The sequence below is a fragment of the Melopsittacus undulatus genome, chromosome 4 (genome assembly GCF_012275295.1).
Source record: "Melopsittacus undulatus isolate bMelUnd1 chromosome 4, bMelUnd1.mat.Z, whole genome shotgun sequence".
In the NCBI taxonomy this organism is placed as follows: Eukaryota; Metazoa; Chordata; class Aves; order Psittaciformes; family Psittaculidae; genus Melopsittacus; species Melopsittacus undulatus.
The window spans coordinates 8087243-8109627 of NC_047530.1; the positions used below are offsets into that span (position 1 = coordinate 8087243).

The 22385-nt window shown below is 41.4% G+C and overlaps 1 protein-coding gene across 1 annotated transcript in view; it reads left to right on the forward strand.

Annotated features, from left to right (window-relative positions):
* The window catches only part of MGA (MAX dimerization protein MGA), a 48472-nt gene extending 30186 nt beyond the window's left edge, over positions 1-18286 (forward strand). The window contains exons 18-25 of the mRNA XM_031044513.2: positions 7880-8004; positions 9312-9363; positions 11137-11322; positions 11985-12096; positions 13564-13794; positions 14488-14664; positions 15081-15233; positions 16828-18286. Coding sequence (XP_030900373.2) covers positions 7880-8004; positions 9312-9363; positions 11137-11322; positions 11985-12096; positions 13564-13794; positions 14488-14664; positions 15081-15233; positions 16828-18125 — 2334 coding nt within the window. The 3' untranslated portion in view covers positions 18126-18286. The remainder of the gene's footprint in view (positions 1-7879; positions 8005-9311; positions 9364-11136; positions 11323-11984; positions 12097-13563; positions 13795-14487; positions 14665-15080; positions 15234-16827) is intronic.
* The last annotated feature ends 4099 nt before the right edge of the window (positions 18287-22385 follow it).

The window sequence follows — 22385 nt, forward strand, 5'->3', positions numbered from 1 at the left end:
TTTTAATTGACCAACTAACATGTCTCAAGCCATGGATTTGGAAGACACAGTATGATCTTTTTGTTCTTGACGTCAGTTTCTTTAGAAAGTCTGGATCAGGGTTCCAAGTGGGAATGTCTTCTGTTTCTTCTTAGTTGTATGCTATTATTATAGGTAGCATTGTAGTGGCCTTGTAGAGATTATCTGGTTTTCAGATAAAAGGAGTTCTATCGAGCAAGCTGTAACAGAACCATTGCATGTTTATTTACTAAAGTGGCTTGGTTCCTTGTAATATGACTTACAATCCTAAAATGTAGTAGCCCATCTAGTGTTTCTGTTAGTTTAAGCTGCTTCCTTCTACTTCATCTTTATATCCTTTAGTTAAAATTCACGAAGGAATGTTTGAATCTCTCCTTAAATTCCTCTTGAAATTTAGAAATACATTCAAGTAGTGCTTGAAAGCTGTCATTCCATATGCAATAGAAAGCAAATTGCTTTGGAAGTCACAAAATGAGAGTAGAACATTGTGTTTAAGTATAGTTAAAATATATTTAGACTTTGATGCTTATAGAATTGCCATCAAATTCCACCTAGAAATTAAAAGGAAATCCCACATGAAACTCCTTGATGTACTTTTGAGGTATCTGTATGTGATACATCAAAAAAAAGTGCATTGTTACCTAAAATCTATGAAGTTGTGGTTTTGCCAGTCAGTCAAGTGGATGTAAGAAATAACATAGCCCTTTGTTGGGATGAGATAAAAGTGGGAAGCGATTAAACTGGAGAAGAATTGAAGTACAAAGAAAGATGGAAGAGATTATGTTAGTGTCTTCAGGGCTTTGGATATATATAGTTCTCGTAGCTCTCTTGTCTTAATGTAGTCCTCTCACAGTTGAAAACCAAATTAGACTTCTTTTTCTCCTAGCCATATCCAGATTAACTCAGTTAAATCAGTAACTTGGGCTCCTAGATAACCTGTTTAATTTCCAGAAAAACTGACTAATCAGTTGATATTGCAGCTTGCTGTTCTGAGGCAAGATGATAGCATCTCAGCTGTATGAAGGTGAGGAAACTGGGAGCAGATGTAACTTGAAAGTTCTTTCAGGCTGCAAACTGAGCTGTTGCTGTCTTGTCTTTAGTCAGACAGTGACAGTTTGGTAACTCCTTCAATATCTTCAGCAGAGTTATCATCAAGTTTTGAGAACTGTGGTTAATTTGTGCCTGATGCTAGATAAGCTTTCCGTACAAGGTAGTCTTTATCTGTTGGTAAGCCAACAATAATGTCTAGGTCACGGAGTAGCCTGTTATCAGCATTGTTGTCTTCTTTTGTGCTGCAAAAGGATGATAAAGTGAAAAAATAATTAGAGATTACAAGAAATGTTTGTTTTGGAAGAAACTCCCTGTGCAGGTTTTGACTAGTACTGTTTGGTAAGCCATGTAAGGGTACGTGTTTGCCATAAGCTCACACAGACATGAGTAAGCCGGCTTTGGTTCTAGAGCAATAAAGCTGAGGATTGAGATTTCAGGGTACTGCAAAAACCTGTCTGGAGTTTAGGTGACTTCTTTGTTTGTTAGTCTGTGCTGCCTGCAAGTAAAGTTAGCATGTCAGTGCCCAAGGAGAATTCAGTTTTTAAATCTAAGTATGGAAGTCTGTTATTTTTCACTGGGGATGTACTCTTTTATCAGCATAGTGCTTACAGTCAGGCTGCACTGGTGTTGTTTGTCGGACTGGGTGAAGTCGATCAGATGAACAGACTACTAGAGGACATTTATCTGTTTCATTAAGCTAGTGAAAACATAGAGCAAAGTGTCCATCAACACTTCTTTTTAGTGGCAGTACTAATGACAGCTCTTTTCAGTACTAGTTTGGAATATAGACCGTTTAGTTGCTGAGGGAATACCCATTGAAAACTCCAGTGAGAGTCACTTTCTACCTACCTGTAGAAGCTATTAGTGTTTGGGTTTTTAGTACATTTGCCCACACTGGTTCTCATTGCAGTAATGACTTTACTGTCCTTAATTTTGCATATCAATGCTCTTCAGATTACCTTCTTAGCTTGTGCTGACTTTGTGTGCTTACAAGACTCTTGTAGACAACTCCTCAATGAAAAGAGAGAAGCTTCCTTAGATGGTCTCTTTGTTCTTTTTTATTTCTTACCCTGAAGTGCACCAAGAGAAGCTTAGGAAGGTTGATCGTTGTGGGTTTGGTGATACAGGGTATCTCAGAAGGTTTTATTTGTTAAGCAAACTATGTCAAGACTTGTTGTCTGAACAAATCCAAGTGCGATGGTCTGGGATGTGATGTTAAACTATTGCTCTCCAAAGCATGGTGATTGCACACAGAATTCCTGTTGAGAATGACTGCTTGGCCTGGGCTAAGTCACACACTGTGTCTGTGAATTGTTCTCATGAATTCTTTTTGGCTTAAGCCAAAACCATGCCAGGGGGTGTTCTAGTATTTTAATGGTACAGATAGAGTCCCATGGTCCCATTTAAGTTACTAGTCTAAACATAGCTTCTGTGTCTGGCACGTTATTTTAAATGTTATTAAAATGTGGTTTTCAATCATTCTTTTTCTGAGCTGAGCATGAAAATGATAAGGAACTATCATGAATTATAACATTGTAAGTTGAATAAAAACTGCAAGTAACATTTTATGGACAACTGAAGTTCTGACAGTCTTTTGCATGTTTTGAGCTTTAGGAACAGACCATGTGTGCAGTCTGCAAACACTGTAGCATAGAAGGCAGATCCAGAAATGAGGCATTTTTTTGGAAATGTCTTAACAGCACCCACTGTCACCTATTATTCCTTGTCACTGAGGACCCTCCACCACCAGGCAATAAGGGTGTAGGCTGCCAGGAACAGACAGATGAAAGTGAAAGGAGAGGGCTTAGAAAAAGAGGTGTTGAAATGCAGAGAGGAAAAAGTGCTGACCTTTCTGTAGCAGCCTTGGAACTTCTGTTGTAGTGTGGGATTGCTCCACTTGTGTCTCCATTCCTCAAGGTAATTTTTACTCTCAGAAGCTCAGAGGCATTTAGAAGCTTTATAACTACAGGACCTATGGAGAGACAGATGCTAGAAAGATAGGACTTGCATCCCCAAGCATCTTAAAAGCTTTGCACCCTGACAAGGAGTCATGCTGGGCTATGAATAGGGTTCAGCCTATGACAGGTTGTCAGAAAATGTGTAGGAATAGCTGTTCTTGTGGCAGAGCTTCACTTCTGATGGTCTTCACAATTGTCATGTTTTCCCTGTTGTTAGGAACTCAGGAAAGAGACCATCCTGAAGCATTTTTCCCTTTGTTGTTCTATGTAAGAACGACAGAAGTGTTTTGTTTTCCATATGTTCACATTCAGGATTTGTAAAGTTCAAGATGTGAAGTTCCTGATGGGCAGTGGAGAGGGGTTTTTCACTGTCTTTCTTCCTTTTCTCCATTTGCTATTTTTGCCATGTGTTTCATGATAAAGCTGCCACATCTCAAGTTCTGAATACCATTTATCTGGTATGAGAACATGCAGAAAGTTCCACCATGAGAACAGCTCTAGCTGGGTAGTTACTATCAACCCTTTGATTAGCACAGTGTAACTTGGCAGCACTCGGAAGCTTTACCATGATAGTGTTTATACAGCAAGCACGTTTCTTGAGGTTTTTTCCCCTTGCTCTTTGTATTGTAGCATCTTTTGAGGTACCCTGCACATCCTCCTTCCCTGCAGTGTAATGATGTCTAAATGTAGTTTAGATAGCAGTTGTGCCCACTGAAGAAAAGCAGTATGCATCTCCTGCATTTAGAACACAGCAGTGATACTATATAAAACGGAAAAGGTAGAGAAAATATCAGGAGGCTTCCAGCATCAAGGAGGATTTTTGGATGACCCAGTGGAGCAGACTCAAAGTGCTTTATGTATAATGAAATACAGCCATGTTGTAAAAGTGTGTCCTGGTAAGATTACATTAACCCTGTACCTCTTGCACCCATAATATTTCCAATGTAATGGCACGTATCTGTTTGGTAGATATGTAACTTAAATAGTATCTTTGAATATTAGTTGGTTTTCAGCCATTTCTTTTTTCCCCCTCTGGCTTTATGATGCTTTTCCTTCTCACATCACCTGTTGTAGTTCAGCAGGAGGGCTGTGTCTGGGGAGATGGTGCAGTTTTGATATCTTCCAACTTCTTCTCTTTTGCTTTGCCCTCCTCCACTCTTACCCCAGTTAGTAGACTTTAGAATCATAAAATCATAGAATAGTTAGGGTTGGAAAGGACCTTAAGATCATCCAGTTCCAATCCCCCTGCCATGGGCAGGGACACCTCACACTAAACCATGGCACCTAAGGCTCTGTCCAACCTGGCCTTGAACACTGCCAGGGATGGAGCATTCACAGCTTCCCTGTACAACCCATTCCAGTACCTCAGCACCCTAACTTTAATTTCACATTGAAGATTATGTTCTTCTCAGCTGAGGAATTTCTTGGAATGTTAGCACTCTGGGTCTTCTGGTACATCCTCTAGTTTGTTCTGTGATCCCTGGCAGAGCACTTAAAGACTTCCAAAAAATATGGGAATCTCCGGTTGTGTGTTTGATTTTGCTGCCTTTCTGTGACTTTGTGCAAATGGGTCAAGTCTCTGCTTTTCAATGGGGAAGCTGCAGAATTGACTTAAAGACAGCTTGGGTGCATCTGTTGTCTTAAGAACAAAATGACTCCTTAAAAAAAAAAGGCATCCAAAAAGTTGTTTCTGTTCACTAAAACTGGATCTTGACAAATTCCCGAGCAAGTAATGCAAATGTGAAGAGTTGTTGAAAAATTGCTGTCTGTTTGCATAGGAGATATTCTTAGAGTGAGATTTTACATCCAAGTAGAAGCTGGATTTCTGTGAGTGCATAGAGCCACTTGACAGCCATGAAAAAGTTGCATACTGTTCACAGGCAGTGTTTCAGAGCTGTTACATATAACATGATACCTATGCTGAAGTGCAATGTAGTCTTAACTCAGAATCTCAGTACCCCTATGTGTATGTGTTCTGGATCTAGGCTGCAAGCAGTATGTGGTTGGACCTCACCATGGTCCTAGGGACATGGTGTCTCCTGACTTTCATTATCCTGCTCTTTTGGGGAGCTCTTGACCAGCATATCAAGTTCAAAGTGATGCACTGCTTCCTTGGTTAAGACAGTTCATGTTGCTCTGTGCTTTACCTGGTCCTAGTGTTAACGAGTCTTTGTGAGAGCATACTTACAAGATGAAACAAATAAGGATTTTATGGGCTTTTGAACACAAAGAAACAGTACTTCCTTAAGTTCTTAACAGTGCCAGTACCATACTTTCAAAGTCAGATGAGAATTTGGTTTACCTCCATGCTGCTCCTTATAACAAGAACTGTCATGGTATAACCCAGGTTCATAGCTGCTCTGAAGGAAAGTTGCAAGAAACCCCTGAAGTTAGTAGTAGTACAATAACTTACTTACCTCCTTGCCAAATACAGAACTTACCAGAGATCAGAGCTGCTTTCCTGGGCAGGGAAGAATGGTGTCTTTAAAGTCAGCATGTGTTAAAAATATCTTTGAAAGATACTTCAAAGTGAGAGATTGATCTCTAAGTGTAGTAATTGCCCATCACTCTCCTTGCTCTTTTCTTTCTTTTTCAAAAGACATGACTTTTTACATGCAGTGAAGTAACATGGGAGTGTGCATAGCAACTTGCACAAGTGAGAATGCTTTTCTGTTCAGATCTAGCAGCTATAGCTGATAACCTGAGCATCACTTCCCTTTGTTTCAGCAGTAATGTCTTGATACTTCATAGTACAGGAAAAGGTGTCAGCAAGTGAATAGTTTAGCAGTTTATACCATGTTCTACACAGAATCTATACTACCAACACATTGTAGGATGCCTCATGACAGGAATGGAAGGTGATGGAAGACTTGGGAATATTTGACAGTTGTTTTATGTGGGGAGGATGCTGCATGGTTTGATTCTTCTTAAAAGACTGTAAGGTTCTACAGACAGTATTTCATATGTGTGTATGTATGTAGACACTAAAGTATATGTACTAGATACACACACTTTTATATGTATGCCCTTTTCATGTATATAAATGTGCAATACACTCACTATATACTTTACTAAAGGCTACATTGCTGCTAAGTGTATGTTTGCTATATTTTACAAAGGTTATATCCCCAGTGTAGCCTTTAGTAAAGGAGGGCAAATTTGCCTTATTTTTCACACAGATTCTGTTTCCAGTTTTCTGTAGTCTTGATCACACAGCCATGGGAGATGATGTATTTACTACATAAGCTTTAAAAAGTACTGATAATGTTATGGGGCACCATGATTCACAGTGGTGGCTACTGTGATGTCAGTAATGAAGGTGCTGGCATTTCTTGTGGCACTCTTAGATAACCCTGCTGCAGGAGCAGACTGTGGGGTTTGGAGTTGTGTTTTTATCTTTGTTCTGGTGAAGAAAAGGTTGTGTTTAGTCAGTATGAAGACACCAAATACTGTCTCAAACATTAAAGAACCTGCTTCTCTATCAAAAAGGAAATTACCAGCTAGGATGTAGTGTTTGGTCCCTTTAACTTAGCTACAGACTTCACAGGTGTGCACTTCATGACTGGTGTTTGGAAATGTGTATCCTTAGCTACTCCTTAGTTACACTTGTGTGGCAATTTAGGTTGCTCTTGTTTTTTTTTGTTAGTGCTGTATGTAGCCTAATCTGTGGTCAGCTGAGTTAGAGCAAGACTTTCTTCTTTCTAATCAGAGTTCGTTACAACATCAGTGCAAGTTGCAGATCACTTAAAATAATCAGTACCATGAAAAGCATTTATTAGAGGCCACTTACTGATCTAGTACTACATGTTACCTCTTTGCTTTCCTGTTCTGCACTTAGTGGTTTTTGTGATTCACTGTTTATATCAGTCTCAGGTAAGTATTCAGTTCACTGAGGAGGTTTCAGCCCCTCAAAAAGAAATAACAGAAGGACAAAGAGAAGGAAGGTGAACCAGAAGAGAATAGGAGGAGGATAAGATTGTGTTAGTTCAGGGAGCTGGGTGAAACAGAATGGAAGTATAATTACATTTTCTTACTTAAGGAGGAGAAGGAGTTCTGCATTCTGTAGGCAGACGTAAGGTTATAATAAAAATACCCACCTTCCATTAAAAGCTGTAATGCAAAAAAGTGATTGAGTAAGGTTTGTTGCAGGGGAGGGAGCACCTACAAATGGCCACGAGGTTGATATCTAACTCTTGTAGTTTTTACAGCACTGCGTTTGTTCTGTATCTCTGTCTTCACATACGGTAGCCAGTTTTCTTGGTCAGGCAGACACAGAGAAAAGGTACTCTTCAGAATATCATAAGTATTTAAAATAATGATTGGGCAGTGTTTTGGAAAAAGCCAAAATCCTACAGCATGTAAGCAGTTAACTGTATGACCCCAAGCAGCCTGGCTGTATGGTGTCTGACTGTTGCTGTCTTAGGTATGAAAGAGCATTAGCAAGGTGGTAACTATCCCAACTCATGTCAAAAAGAATGTGAATTAGCAAGACTGCAGTAGTGGGGTTTTACAAAGAAGTTTAATCTTATTTGAAAATGGAGACAGGAAAGCTCTGCCCTGTGAAAGCTTTTCATCTAAGCCATAGTAAAAGTATAAATGAGAGAGATGGGTTTTGCCCTTACTGAAGTTCATTGTGCAGAGTTGCTAGCGGGAGGAATTCCTGGAGGTGACAGTTACGATAACCACTTGCTGGCACTGTTTATTGGCCAGCATAGCGGGAGATGTTGACTTTTTTAAATGCTTCTTAATGTTCTAATGTAATCTCTTTTTGAGACTGAAGTGAAACTGTTTTGGCCTGAGCTCTCTTGCTAAGTAGATACTTATTTTAAAAAACAAAACAAAACCTGTTCCAGGAAGCGCATGAATACAGTGAGGATGACGAGCAGGTGGACATTGAGACCGTGGAGGAGCTTTCAGAGAAGATTAACATTGCCCGTCTGAAGGCCACAGCTGCTAATATCCAACCTTCCCAACAGAAGTAAGCATCCTTGGAGAGCACTAAAGTTTTGTATTTGATGGGTGAGCTGGCATTGAATGAACCCATTAAACAACAGGTTTAATGTGATGGTAAAGTAAAGCAAGGCTTGTGGCAGACCTTCTCGAGCGCTGGTTCTTCCCAGTGTCTGTGAGGATGGGGCTGTCAGAACTAAGAGTAGATTCAAGGTTATCTTTGCCCTCCCCTCTGATTAATTTGTTTATGGGGATGTGTATTTGTAATGTACATTTATCATTAATGAATTGCCACTTCCTGCAAGCTGAATATGAGTGGGGTCATCTTTGCTTTAAATGTGATTTTACAAGCCTTGTTTCTTTTGCTGGTGGACTTGTTATTTTTAGGCAGGAGCAGTCATTGGCTTAATCTCTCATCCTGTAAGTGAAAGCTTTGTCTTTGGGGCTGTTGCCTCAGCAAAGACAGTATTTTCTTATGCACATACAGTCTGCCGTGGTTGGGTAGCTTGGCTTTTTTTTGTTGTTGTTCTGGGTTGTTTTTTTTTTGCTTGCTTGTTACTGTTGCTGCCATCACATTTATAATGATAAGGTTCAAAGTAAAAACATGGCTTACTTGAGGTATGCAAGGATGGTCATGGCTGTTGCTCAGTTGCACCAAACAAAAGGATGGGGAATGTTGCATCTTCAGTTCTTTCTGTTTGAAGACTTTTTGTTTTTAGAAACTGAAAAATCTGTTGGGTGATGGTATATACATCCCACATTGTTCCTGGGTTTTTATCCTTCACCTTAGATAGTGACTTTACTGTAAATTGTGAAGATCTTTCAGTGAGAAACAGATGTCATGTTTTGTAAATGTAATTGTTTCAAATATGTATTGTTCTTTCTTTTCCTGAAGCTCCGGAGATATGAGAAAGCTGTTGTTACATATTAGGATAGTAAGAAATGTGAGGGTTTTGGTTGGTTGCTGTTGGTGGGGGAGGGATTGCTGTGCCATTTGTATCGAACCTCTGTTCTTTGTAAGAAAGAACCATTTCAAAAAGCAGTACTTTCTGCAGCTGACAGTCAGAGGCTGACTTTATTCTCTTTGGTATTTAGTGAAACAGTTTGTCTTTTTACACTATGGGTTAATTTCAGAACTTTCAGGATTATGACACTGGAGATAGAGTTCACCTTCTTGAGGAAGCTCAACTGTATCCTGCTTTTATGTCGTTACATAAGGAAGGGTTAATTTCAAGGAATGATAAATGAGCAAATCTAAGCTGTTGGAATGTGGTTAATGAGGATAGAGTGCATGAGATGAGTAGTGCTGGGAAAAACTTTTTACCTTTCTTCCAGATACCATGCTCGTAGTTCTTCGGATGAAAAATTATCAGAAAATCCTTCGAAGGTATATGTTTGATCTCCTCTTTCCTTTTGGTATCACACCTCCATTGTAAAGATAAACTTTCATCTCAAGTGCAACTCTTTAACGCAGTTTATCTACCTTCCATAAATCATAGAATCACAGAATAGTTAGAGTTGGAAAGGACCTTAAAACCATCTAGTTCCAACCCCCCTGCCATGGGCAGGGACACCTCACACTAAACCATATCACCCAAGGCTCTGTCCAGCCTGGCCTTGAACACTGCCAGGGATGGAGCATTCACAGCCTCCCTGGGCAACCCATTCCAGTGCCTCACCACCCTTACAGTAAAGAATTTATTCCTTATATCCAATCTAAACTTCCCCTGTTTAAGTTTTAACCCATTACCCCTTGTCCTGTCACTGCAGTCCGTAATGAAGAGTCCCTCCCCAGCATCCCTATAGGGTGCTATGAGGTCTCCACACAGCTTTCTCTTCTCTAGGCTGAACAGCCTCAACTTATGATTAGCCCCAGTTCATGATTAAATGCAACAATACAAATGTGTATTGGGGTGGAGCAGGGGCTCAGTCCAAATCTCATTAAAGAAAAAGGGCTGCTATTGGAAATAGTGGGTTTGAGACACAGCTTTATGTATGGCAGGAATATCTGCCTTTCATTTATTAGTACGTTTGCTTAGTTTTTGTGTTCTTTGCATAAATCATTTGTACAGCACACTTAAAAAACAGTGAGCAAGTGGAAAATTACTTTCCTGTGTTGAAGAAGACAGCATGTAGTTATATAGACTCAGCACTGGGCAAAAAGATTTCTCATATCAGTAGTTTAAATAATACGTATCTAGGCAGAATCCTTTCAACCCAAAACTCACTTCTGAAGCTTATGCTGTATTTTTGGGTGGCTTTGAAGCCAGTTGCACTAACTGTCCATGATGATTATCTGTGATGTACTTGATGTCAGATCTAGAGCTACCTGTTGTGGTGGGGTGGGCCTGGTGTACGTCTTATACCTTAGAGCAGACTGGTATGTATGCCTTTGCCTGAGATGGAGATGGGTTCCATGATGCTCTGCCTGCTTCACCTTCTCCATGTATTCTTCTCCCTGCCCTTGAATTTATGGCACAAGACCCTTCTGTGAAAGAAACCTAATGCCCTGTGAGAGTAATGATGAAATAACAAACCTTCAAATCTGTAGAGATTAGTAATTGTGCTTATTATTGCCTGTCAGCCTTTTTCAAAACTTAAGCAAATTCAAAATCAGAGCCTGCCTTTGACACTTCCTGTTTCTTGGTAGATGTCTGATAAGTTTCAGTGTCATCTTTCACATTCTTACTTACAGTGTCTCTTGGCCCATTGAAGCAAAACAGAAATCAAACTAATTTAACTCCAGGGAAGAATTCAGGCCTCCTATATTTGATGAGATTGCTTTATTCTTTAGTAGACTCTTTCTGACAAGCAAACAACAAGGATTTGGCTCAAAACATGTGTGATTTTGCCGTAATCCTATGATTTGCCTAAGCAGCCTTGTATTGCAAACAGTAAAAGCTTGTGTATAGAAGGAACTGCTCATGACCTTTTCCTTTAGGGCTGATGTGATTATTTTGGTCATTTTTTGTTGGTCAGCATTTCATGCTTATTGCGTGTGCTTCTGACACTGAAATTTCATGGAGATGTAACAGCAGAATAGCATGACATGAATCTTCAGGTGTCTGTATAAATCTTGTATATCGGGCATGCATTTGAACACTGCCTGCCATTACATTGGCTTTTTCATTTAAACTGGTCAATACGGTTACTTCTCCAGCAGAAATGTCAATCCTGGAATAGGAAGCTGAAGACGGCAGCAGAAGCCTTTGCTCATTACCGCCAGACGCACACAGCCAACGAACGCCGACGACGTCATGAAATGAGAGATCTCTTTGAGAAGCTGAAGATTGCTCTGGGCTTACACAGCCTGCCCAAGGTCTCCAAATGCTACATTCTAAAGCAAGTAAGTATGTTGAAGCGTAAGTAAGGAAGAGTTTAATATGGACAGAGTAATTAAGCTAATATGAACTCCTTGCGTGAGCCCCAGTAATACTGTGAATAGAGAACTTCTGTCACTTTACAGGACTCTAGAATAAAACAATAGCTGAAAGAATCTGTATCCCTGAAAAGCTTAACCTGATGACACAGACACATTTTTTCAGATTAGCCCTCTCCTTGTAGTCTTTGTGAATTTAACCAAGAAAAGTTATGTGTACATCAGGCAATTTTGAAATACATCAAAGTTTTCCCTTTTTAATGCAGAAGAAGATAGATTTCATTAAGTATTATATTGACATTAAAAACTTCATTGTAAACATGTAAATGACAGGAAACAGAATATAAGCTGTAGGTATATAATTATGCTTATCAGCTGCACCTTGAAATTGTGAGTTGTTTTTCTTTAGCTGTATTTTGGAGGAAGGATGAACAAGATGTTTATCACTTTCAAGCTGGCATTTAGGAAAAGCTGGCATTCCATGGTACCTCACATGCTCTCTCTGAGTCCTTGTTTTTCAAGATGATGAAAATGTCTACATCAATTTTGTAAAGGTTTCTGGGAAGGAAAATGATTCTGTTATTTTGGGTATCATTGGTTTATAAATCAGTTCCCTCATGCTCTTCTAGGCCTATGAAGAAATCCAAGGATTGACTGATCAGGCAGATAAATTTATTGGACAGAAGAACTTATTGATGCGCAAACAAGATGTTTTGATTCGAAAAATATCCCAGCTTTCAGGTGAGACTGGTTTTGGATATAGACTAGTTGGAATAATGAAAAAAGGCTTGTAATAGTAGGAGTTGAATAGAGGGATCCTTAGTGGATCCAGGTGAGTCATTAGTACACTTAAAATCTAGACTCTTGACGCCAAAGCTCTGACTCAGGGATACACTCATCAGGCTGATAAGAACTGCTCTTGTTTTCCTTTATGCTTCAAGGAAGTAGTATGATCTCTGTACCGCCAGCCACAGGATTGGGTTCTTGCACATTGGTTATGCTCAAGTGTGTGTGGGGAAGTCACTTCCTTCTGTCATTGACAGCCTGCTCAGTGCTTCACAGGCACACGCAGCTGTCTTTGATCAGCACCAAAACATTTGACTACTGTGCAAATAACTATCCTTGTACTTCTCTTCTGAGAATTAGTGTTAGTAGTGTCTGGAAGAAGACAGCTTTGTCTGTAGAAGTGCAGTATATTCTGAGCTGCTGCTCATTCAAGACAAAACTGGTGTATTTAGTGTGTCTTTGTGTCTCATTTGAAGGTGTAGGAAAGCTTGACACGTATTCAGCCAGTGCCAAAATGTATGCGAACAAGCAAAGCAATAAATTATTCTTCCAATCTTCTTACTGTCTGGGAATAAAACCTGTAATTTAGAAATGAAAAATACTTAAATCTTGTGTATCTATGTGAATCAACTCATGTATGTTTGAGGTACTCTTCATAAAAATGTTTAGGTGAGCCCTCATCTTAATCCAGAAGCATATGATGGGCCTTTTGCACAGGGAGTGAAAGCAGATAACTTCACAACGTAGTTTTGTGCTCTTTTGCATTCCTAGTGAAGTACCTCTCTCAAGAAGTTAGTTAACTATAGACTTAATTGGAGAGAGACCATGCTGAACCCAGGACATAGGACATAAATACTAAGCAGGAAACAAGCCAATATTGTCTCTTGAACGTTGATTGTATTAAATTGAGTGCATCTACAGAAAACAGATTGTATATAAAATCCTTGTGGTTGTTCAAGGTTACAGTTTTCATGCTAACGGTAAACTGTATATGAGTTTACCTCTAAATGTCATTTGAGTAGCAGGCTTCATTAATCCAGGAGGTTTCATACCAAGTAAACGTAATGTTTTGTCTGATGGTCATACAATAATCAGTAGAAGAGATGAGAGGTTTTTTCATAGCTGTGGATACTTTCAAGTGATACTTGCTCAGCAAGAGCTGTTGCTTGTCCGGGCTGGTTTCTGCTCATCAAAGTTGCAGATAAGTTCTGAAATGTGTGGATGTTCCTGAAGAAGTAAAAAGTGGGAATAAACATGTAAATGCTTCCCTCTGTTAGTAAGTATGATGTTTACTTGGTGGGGGTGGTGCTTCCTATGTTCAGTAGCTGAATGGTGTCAATAGATACTTAGTTCTGCCTTCTGCTCTTCAGTATTGGAAAGAGAGTTTGAAGTTAGGTTGACTCTTTGATAATTTTCCTGTAGGGAAGACTGAAGAGGTCGTCCTGAAGAAGCTAGAATACATCTATGCCAAACAAAAAGCAGTAGAAGCACAAAAAAAGAAACCAGTTGAGCCAGAGGAATCTGCTGTAACCTCAACTGCTAGCACACAGCAAGAAGAAACTTCAGCTGCCTCCAGTGAGCCTCCTGAAGTGGCTATGACAAATAGAAGAGGCAAGCCCTTGATACTTGCCAGGAAAGGAGTCCGTGCCCCAGGTGAGCTAAAACTGATGCATGTTTCACATAAAGGGGAGACACATATTGAAGCAGCACCCATGGGAGGTCAGGATGCTAGGCTGCTTGTGCAGGCAGCTTCATTCTTGAAGCACATTTGAGTACAGGACCAGGGAGTGTCCATCTAGTAGGTGTTAGAAATCATTTGTTTTCAGCAAGGATGAGACCAGCACTACTGAGGTCTTTAGGTGAATGTGACTTTGAGTTTTGGAATGATGGGAAATGTTCAAGGTCAGGTTGGATGGGGCTAGTGGAAGGTGTCCCTGTCCATGGCAGAGGGTTGGAACTGGGTGAGCCTTAAGGTCCTTTCCAACCCAAACCATTCTAGGATAAATGTAGGAAGGAACAAAGGGATGGCAGAAATACAAACTTCCATGGTAGTAAAACTATAATACTCTGTAAGGATCTGGTAGTGTTTCTTGTTTTGGTAATAATAATTAGACCTTATTTAAGTGGTCTCAAGCTATTACAAACAACCGATCATTCTCATTTACCAGGCCTTATTTTTATTCAGTCCTGGGGAAGTTTGGCATCAGAATTTGGATATCTGGGGTTTGTAAACCTTCTAGCTGGAGTTCCTTCCACAGCAGTACTAAACTCCAGATCACAAGTATCGTTTGCCATTGAGGGTGCTGTGCCAGAATGGATTAACCAATCTACATGTCTCTTTTTTAGAAGACACCAAATCCCCTCTCACACTAAATGCTGCAAGCCTGGTGATGACTCCGCAGGGGCAGGTGCTTACACTGAAGAGCCCACTGGTACCAGGGCAGGTAGCAGCTGTTCCTTCCACTCTGTTGCAAGCTGAATTAAACCCTCGAGCTGTCACTACTGCCATGACATCACAGCCAGGTACGATCACGTGAGAACATGTTGATGAAAATCAGTATAATGCTGTTCTTAGGTGTGCACAGCAGTTTAAAAAGTTAACAGGCTGTTAGATTTTAGCTTTCATTTTTGGGAGTTTTATTCACAACTTAATTGAGGTAGAACCTGACTCTAATAAGAGATCGGATGTAGTAATGTCAAGCTGTCAGTTATCAACAGGTAAGTAAAATCTGTTAGATTTTCACTATTTCCAAACTAGGGATACCTAGGCAAGATGTCTTAGTCATCTAATCAATCTATATTTCTACTTTTTACCACTCTCGGAGGATGTTACAGTGTAAACTCTTGTTTAGAAGTGCAAGGCTCTTATTTTCAGGCTTATCTGAGTATCTGAAAGGCTCTTGTTTCCACCTCACCCCCGTTCCCCTTTCTTGGATAAGGTATTGCTTCTGTGATGATTCAGCTACCAGGATCAACTGTTCCTGTCCAAGTAAAAGGAATCATAACTAACTCTACTGTTCCTATTACACTATCAACTGTTGCTGAAAACCCAGTGCCCTCAGCAGTAGTATCAGCTACAGAGCCCCATTCAGGTAGGCTCTTTTTCATGCATCTTTTTGCTCGCATGCAGGGAACTTTAGCCATGCAAAGATGAATGTAAATTGTTTTCTCACTGGGAAGTAATGGTAGGTATCATTGTCTGGGTATCCAAAGAAAATCGCTATTAGATGTATTGAACAGCTTGGAGGGGCCTCGAGGGGATTATAGATGAGAGCTTTTTGACTTTCCTCCACCTCCCTGAGCTTGCTTGCCCTCAGAGAGATCTAAGTAGGGACTGGACTGTGTCTGTGATGTAAGGAAGCTGCAGTGCCAAGTGGTGGTGGGGCTGTTTGCCAGTTACATCCATCCTCCTGTTCTGGCACAGCCCATTCCCATGTCCAGCCAGTTCTGCTGCCCCGTGGAGAGATGTTTCTCAGGGTTGAGTGCTGTACATGGGGTAAACTGTGGAGCTCTCCAGTTGAAAGTAGAGCTTAGTGTTTTAAGGCTTTGCTTGACCGAAACTGTGTAAGCAGTTAAAATTGCGAATACCAGCTTGCTTTAGGATCTGAAAGGGAGCAATTAATACTTAGGGGTTATCTCAATATCCAGCTGGAGACCAGTAACAAGTGGTGTCCTTCAGGGACTGGTGTTGGGATTGGTCTTGTTCAGCGTCTTTGTTGCTGATATGGGCAGTGGGATTGAGTGTTGCCGATGACACCAAGCTGTGTGGTTTGGTTGATACGCTGCAGGGAAGGAATGCCATCCAGAGGGACCTTGACATGCTTGTGAGGTGGGCTGATGCCAACCTCATGAAGTTTAACCATGCCAAGTGCAAGGTCCTACACCTGGGTCGGAGCAATCCCAGGCACAGGTACAGGTTGGGCAGAGAAGAGATTCAGAGCAGCCCTGTGGAGATGGACTTGGGGGTGTTTGTTGATGAGAAAATGAACATGAGCCAGCTTCAGTGTGTGCTTGCAGCCCAGAAAGCAACTGTATCCTGGGCTGCATCAAAAGGAGCGTGACCAGCAGGTCAAAGGAGGTGATCCTGCCCCTCTACTCTGCTCTTGTGAGACCTCACTTGGAGCATTGTGTGCAGTTCTGGTGTCCTCAACATAAAAAGGACATGGAACTGTTGGAACAAGTCCATAGGAGGCCCACGAGGATGATCAAGGACTGGAGCACCTCCTGTATGAAGACAGGCTGAGAAAGTTGGGGCTGTTGAGCCTGGAGAAGAGAAGGCTGCGTGGAGACCTCATAGCAGCCTTCCAGTACTTGAAGGGGGCCTAGAGGGATGCTGGAGAGGGACTCTTCATTAGGGACTGTAATGACAAGACAAGGGGTAACAGGTTCAAACTTAAACAGGGGAGGTTTAGATTGTATATAAGGATGAACTTCTTTACTGTGAGGGTGGTGAGGCACTGGAATGGATTGCCCAGGGAGGTAGTGAATGCTCCATCCCTGGCGGTGTTCAAGGCCAGGCTGGATGAAGCCTTGCATGTCATGGTTTAGTGTGAGGTGTCCCTGCCCATGGCAGGGGGCTTGGAACTGCATGATCTTAAAGTCCTTTCCAACCCTAACTATTCTGTGATTCTGTGATCTTGCAGTTAGTGTGGCTCCTGATAGATGCTGTTTTGTTTGGCTTTGCAGAAAGTGAAGATTCGTTCATGATGCCAAAGATTGTTAATGTAACATCACTGGCTGCTGAGGTAAGCATGGGTGAAAACCTGAACAGCAACAACAACTTTAATATACCAGCAGCTGTGGGTGCTCAGGCTTCAGAGAAATCGGTTGTAGCATCTGTGGAAAGTAGGAAGAGTGACAGCATCCTTTCAGAAGAAAAAGCTAAACTGTGTTCTGGTGACAGTGGCGGAGATGGAAGAAATACCACAGCTCCTACGAATGTTTTCTTGGAAAATAAAGATGGCTTTCTCCAGCTCCGAAATGTATCATGTACAAAGGAACCTCCTGAGTCCTTCTGCAAAAAGCTCTGCCTTGGTGAGTTTGTAGGGAGCCAAGTGAGGAGGAAAGATGGTGATCCTGGAGGGGAAAGGTTAAAACCTAAAGAATTGCCATTCCGCAAGCTGCAGATCAAAGATTCCAGGATAGAGATGGAATTGAGGAAAGTAGCATCTGCAATGGAGGAAGCAGAACTGGATGCCAGTGAGTTACTAAGCAGCATCGAGGAGAGCGATGACACGGATGAAACCCTCACATCGCTGCTCAATGAGATTGCCTTTCTCAATCAGCAGCTAAACGACGATGCTTCAGCAATGTCAGAACTACCCAGCACTCTGAACTCAGACTTCTCTCATGAAGATGCAGAAGCCCGTCGGGGAACATCTGGTGATCTCACCACTGCAGGTGGGTCTTCCTTCCAGTTTGGCCATTTGGGAGGCAGTTTTAAGGACCTTGCTGAAGTTCCAGATGGTGGTGGCTCTATAAGCCCTCTCCTGCTGCACCTGGAAGACGATGACCTCACTGATGGGGACAAGAACTCTGGGGAGCCTTCATCTGAAGCAGATGTTTTAAAGATAGTAATAGGTGCTGAAATGAAGGATCCACTTCCCAACCTGGCCGTAACCAGTGGTGGGAATGACAAAACTGTAACAGCCTTGGTGGAGACCACTAGTGTGACTCCACCAGTTTTGCAGATGAAAACTAATCCAGAAGCTAGTACTGCTGACGCTTTGTGGAGGCCCATGCCCAAGCTGGCACCACTTGGTTTAAAAGTGGCAAGTCTGCCAGTGGACTCAGAAGGGCAGAGTAATAAGGTGATGCCCTTGTTGGCACCTGTGGTTGCAAAACTGGCACCCAGTGGGGTAAAATCTTCATTACCTGCAGCTGTTCAAGAAGGACAGGGTAACAGAGTGATGCCAGCGTTAGCTCCTGTGGTTATGAAACTGACTACTACTGGGACCTTGCCTCCAAATTCAGCAGGCAAATAAATGCATATTTTTTTTATCAGAGACTGAAATGGAGATGTGGAGCAACGTGATCCAGGGTCGGAGTTCTGCAGCCTCCAGCGTTTGCAACGCTTCGTTTTCTGCCTGGCATCAGCACTCTGCTCAACTGAGGGCAGGCCCCAAACTGAGAACTAAGTGCTATGAAACTTAAAGCATGTTGGCATATTTTTACCTCACTGTTGTAATTCTGTGTGTTTTCTTTCCCCTTCACACAAAGCAAAGATGATTTATAACCATTGCTGGGCACATGGTATCCTTCCAGAACTGGGTCCTTCACAAAACAGTTTGTTAAAGGACTGAGTTAAAGTTTTCCCCCCCTGCAAGTGTGGAGGTAGCTGTCCTGGGCAGGGGGGGATAAAATCTGGATTACTTGGTTTTGTACCAGGCAAATGATCTATGCAGAAACGGGATTGTTCACATTTGCTGGTGTTAGTATTTGCAGAATATGCTGAATGTGCAGAAATGAGATTGCGGTTACTCTCAAACCTGTTACCTGGAGCAGCAGAAGGGAAGTCTGAGAGGTTGAAGTGTACAGTTTTTGTTCCATGGTGCTAGCTAGTTCTCTGGCAGAGACTCGTTTTAGGAGCTTATGCACAGAAGATTTTCATAAACAACTCTCACTACATGGGGAGGGAAAGGATATTTCCCAGTGTAATTAAAAGTAGGACTCTAATAAAACTACTAAGACCCCCCACACCCTTACTTTGGCCTCCTGCCCCTAAACAGATGCTCCCTCCCTGGATGCTTAAGGCATCTGGGAGGAAAAATTACAGAGAGTAGAAAGAAACCTGGGCACCCTAATTGCTGCATCCTTAAAGGCACTGCTGAAGTAGGATGAGTGCTTTCCCAGTTCTTGTTTTCTTTCCTCTGTTCTTCAAAAGGTGGCTAGGAATGATCATAGGAAGTGTTGCTTCATGAAAATGCAGGATGCTTTCTGGGCTCTAGTAGCCCAGCATAAATGAGCGAGGTGTATATGTGAATGTATATATGAAAATATGTGTATAACTTTCCAAACCTTCCATTCCTTTATAAATTCAGGAAAGGTACTCAGAGGTTTCTCACTGCATTTGCACAAGCTGTGTATAGCAAAAAATAAAAGTCAACAAAAATGCTCATTACCAGGGAAATAGGGCAGTATTGAATCGCAAGATGTATTTTTTATTCCTCTCTGCCACTGCTTACTCAATAACCTGTAGATGCTCTTCACTGTTCAGCTGCTGGATGGGAAGGGCCTACAGACTGTAAAGATATTTATATTTTTGTACACAGTTTTTGTTTTCAATAGTTTTCTTGACAAATGAACTTTTCAGCCTAGGAGAGATGATTTGTTAATGAGTGTATACACAACCTTTTCCTATCCAGTTTGTAAATAGGAGTTCGGGCGCACTTGAGGGGCTTCTTCACTGCTCCAGAAAGGTAAAACAACGTTGCCATGAAAGTGATACAGAGCTTGGTGTGTGTTTTGCTTTATGTATAGGAACGTTATCCCCCTGTTTTGCTGTTACAGCTGGTATTTTTCCCCTGCCATTCCCCATCTTCGGTGATGCAGTAATGCAGGAATTTCATCTTTCCATGTATTGAGCGCAATGTTCTTCCAGAGTTAGGGAGCAGCATTTGTATGCAGGGCATCCATACACCCTGTTCAGTAAGCTGCATCTTCTGGATGTGTCTACCTTAGATCCACGAGGGATACACCTATTTTGGGTGCTTCCTTATCTTTCTTATGGTTTTATATTATGCTGCAGAGGAGAGAAGCCCTTCAAGCTTGATGTGTGTAAAATTAACTCCAGACCCTGCCTAAAAAAGATTCTTCACCTGGTTATTCTAAGTGATGTGTTTTAAAGCATTATTGCCTTTTATGTATTTACTGTTTTAATACTTGATACAAGTCCCGTATTAGTGATTTGGCAAAGAGCATATGAGCACGAGAGTCAAGCAGGGTCTTACAGGTGTCACTGAATGCCTTAGAAAAGTGAATTTATGATGTAAATATTTAGCCATACATTGCTTATTTTTAAAGAATTTTAACCTTATTTTAAACCAGTGGGAAGCTGGAGTAACTCAGTTTAGTTGCACCACATCAGGCTTCAATGCTTTTACCTAGGAAGCTGGTTCTGAGTGTTTCCAATAGGCTGAATTTGCTTATTTTTTGCCTGTGGCAGTTTGTTTTGCCAATAGATTTCATTCTTCCTCTGTGTGAAATAGCAGCCAGGACTGTACTGTGATTCCTTCCCAATTCCTGACCTTTCTGCATTATCTAAAATGAGTGCTGTCCTTCGGTGAACAAAAGTTCACCAAGGTAGTGGAGAGTCCCTGCCTGTATCTACTGTTTGACACCAGGCAGTAGGGAGTTCTACTGCAATGAAGATACACTGTGTAACAATGACAGCAGAAACTTTCAGTCCCTGAACACAATGCCTAAGTTAACCAAGAACAGACCCCAAATTTGGCTGCAAAAGGTGGTAGTTGGTGCGCTTCCAAGAAGGACCTGTAATGGGTTCTACCAGTCAACAACACATGTTCAAAATGCTCATAGCTTTTGCTCTCCTTTTTCCACTGTCTCATATCTGCAGCTTAATGTTGTACTATGAATTTAAATGCTCTCTTCTTTTTTTTTGCTCTACCCTCAAGCTCCCATTGGTTTGGAACAAACTTTTAAAACTTATTTATGCTGTCTTTTAAGGCAATAATACAGGAATATGACAAGTAACAAAAAGATTTTACTGTCAGGAGAACAAAGGAAACCCCTGCAAGGCGCACATTCTCACTAGACCAAGAGACCTGGAGATTTTCTTTGGTTTTTTACACACATGTAAATAGACTGGAATGTTTTTAAGAATATAATGAAATGTCAGATTTAGCTTTTTTTTCCTTTTATATATTAAAATATATCTTTCCCTCTTTTTCTGCTTTTGAAAAATGGATATTTTTGTAGAAATCTAATGGTAAAGGACTCTTTAACTGTATGTGAGGGACAAAGTGTACAACTAAAATAAACCAATCGAGGTCAACTAGAAACTGGCTTGGGAAGTTTATTCCAGGGATGGAGAGGGAGCAGCAGTGACATTGGTGACACGGGACATTGGACCTAAGCAGATGATGCACACGTGTGTGTGTGTGCTCTGAGGAGTTTGGGCCATGCAGACCTGTGGGGTTTGGTTTGAGTTATGGGACAGCTCAGAGATTTCTTTCTTTAGCCTTGAGCAGCGCACAGGAAACGCTACTGGTGGTAAGAGGGATTTTGCCTTGTTAAATACAGAACTATTGAACGGGCTTTGCTTTCACCAGAGTGCATCTTAAGCAGGAAGCCAGTGGTATAAAAATAGCCCCAACAGCTGAAGATTAAGCCTGTGTAAAATCGCTTTCCAGTTGCCGAACCTCAGCGTGTTAGGTTAATCCTTTGTACCTGTATCGTCTAGTGAAGTGGTACCACACAGCTTTTGTCTTTGTGGGAACAAGCCAGAAGATCTGCCTCCAAGTGAAGGGTCAAATGAGATGCTTTCTTAGTAGAAATTAACTAAATGCCTGTAACCAGTCACTGTTTATTGCTTCCATATCCAGTAAATGGAAGATGACACAGTGAATGGTTTGGGTTTGGGCTGTATTTGTTTTAAAGAGCAAGATCAGATCTCACAGGACACAATAGGTAAGAATTGGTCATACAGTTGGGGAATGTATTTTTGATAACCTCTGATGAAACCCTTCAGCAAGGCCTCATCCCACGACTCCTTATCTTAAGGGGTAAATATATGTCTTGGAATAGAAAGGAACATTAACTGTAAGGTGTATCCAGTCAGGCTTGCAATGGAAAGAATTTTGTACCAAGAGTCCCCCTGATGATCTCTGTCTTCAGCGCATTCACTGTGCTCTTAGATATGCAGGTGATGGTACAAGTAAATTGAGCTGACTCTGAAAAGGTACAAGGAGCCTTTGCAATAACTGATTTAAGGCCATTTGAGTCCGTGAGCGCAGCACAAAATCCATGTGGAGGACTGGTTTATCCATAACTAGCAACAAGTGGAATCTAAATTACTGTCAGTTGGGATCATGGTAGCGGAGGAATTGTGCCATTGCTTGTCAGTGCAGCATCTGTTTGCCCTATTTACACATCACACCCCAGCAGCATGAAGTGTCCGACCTGTGCCAGTTGTACGTGATGCCCACGCCTTCCCCATTCCAGCACAGCCACCCTGAGAGCCCCTTGCTGACAGCAGGGTTCCTGTGGGATAAAGCATAGCCTAG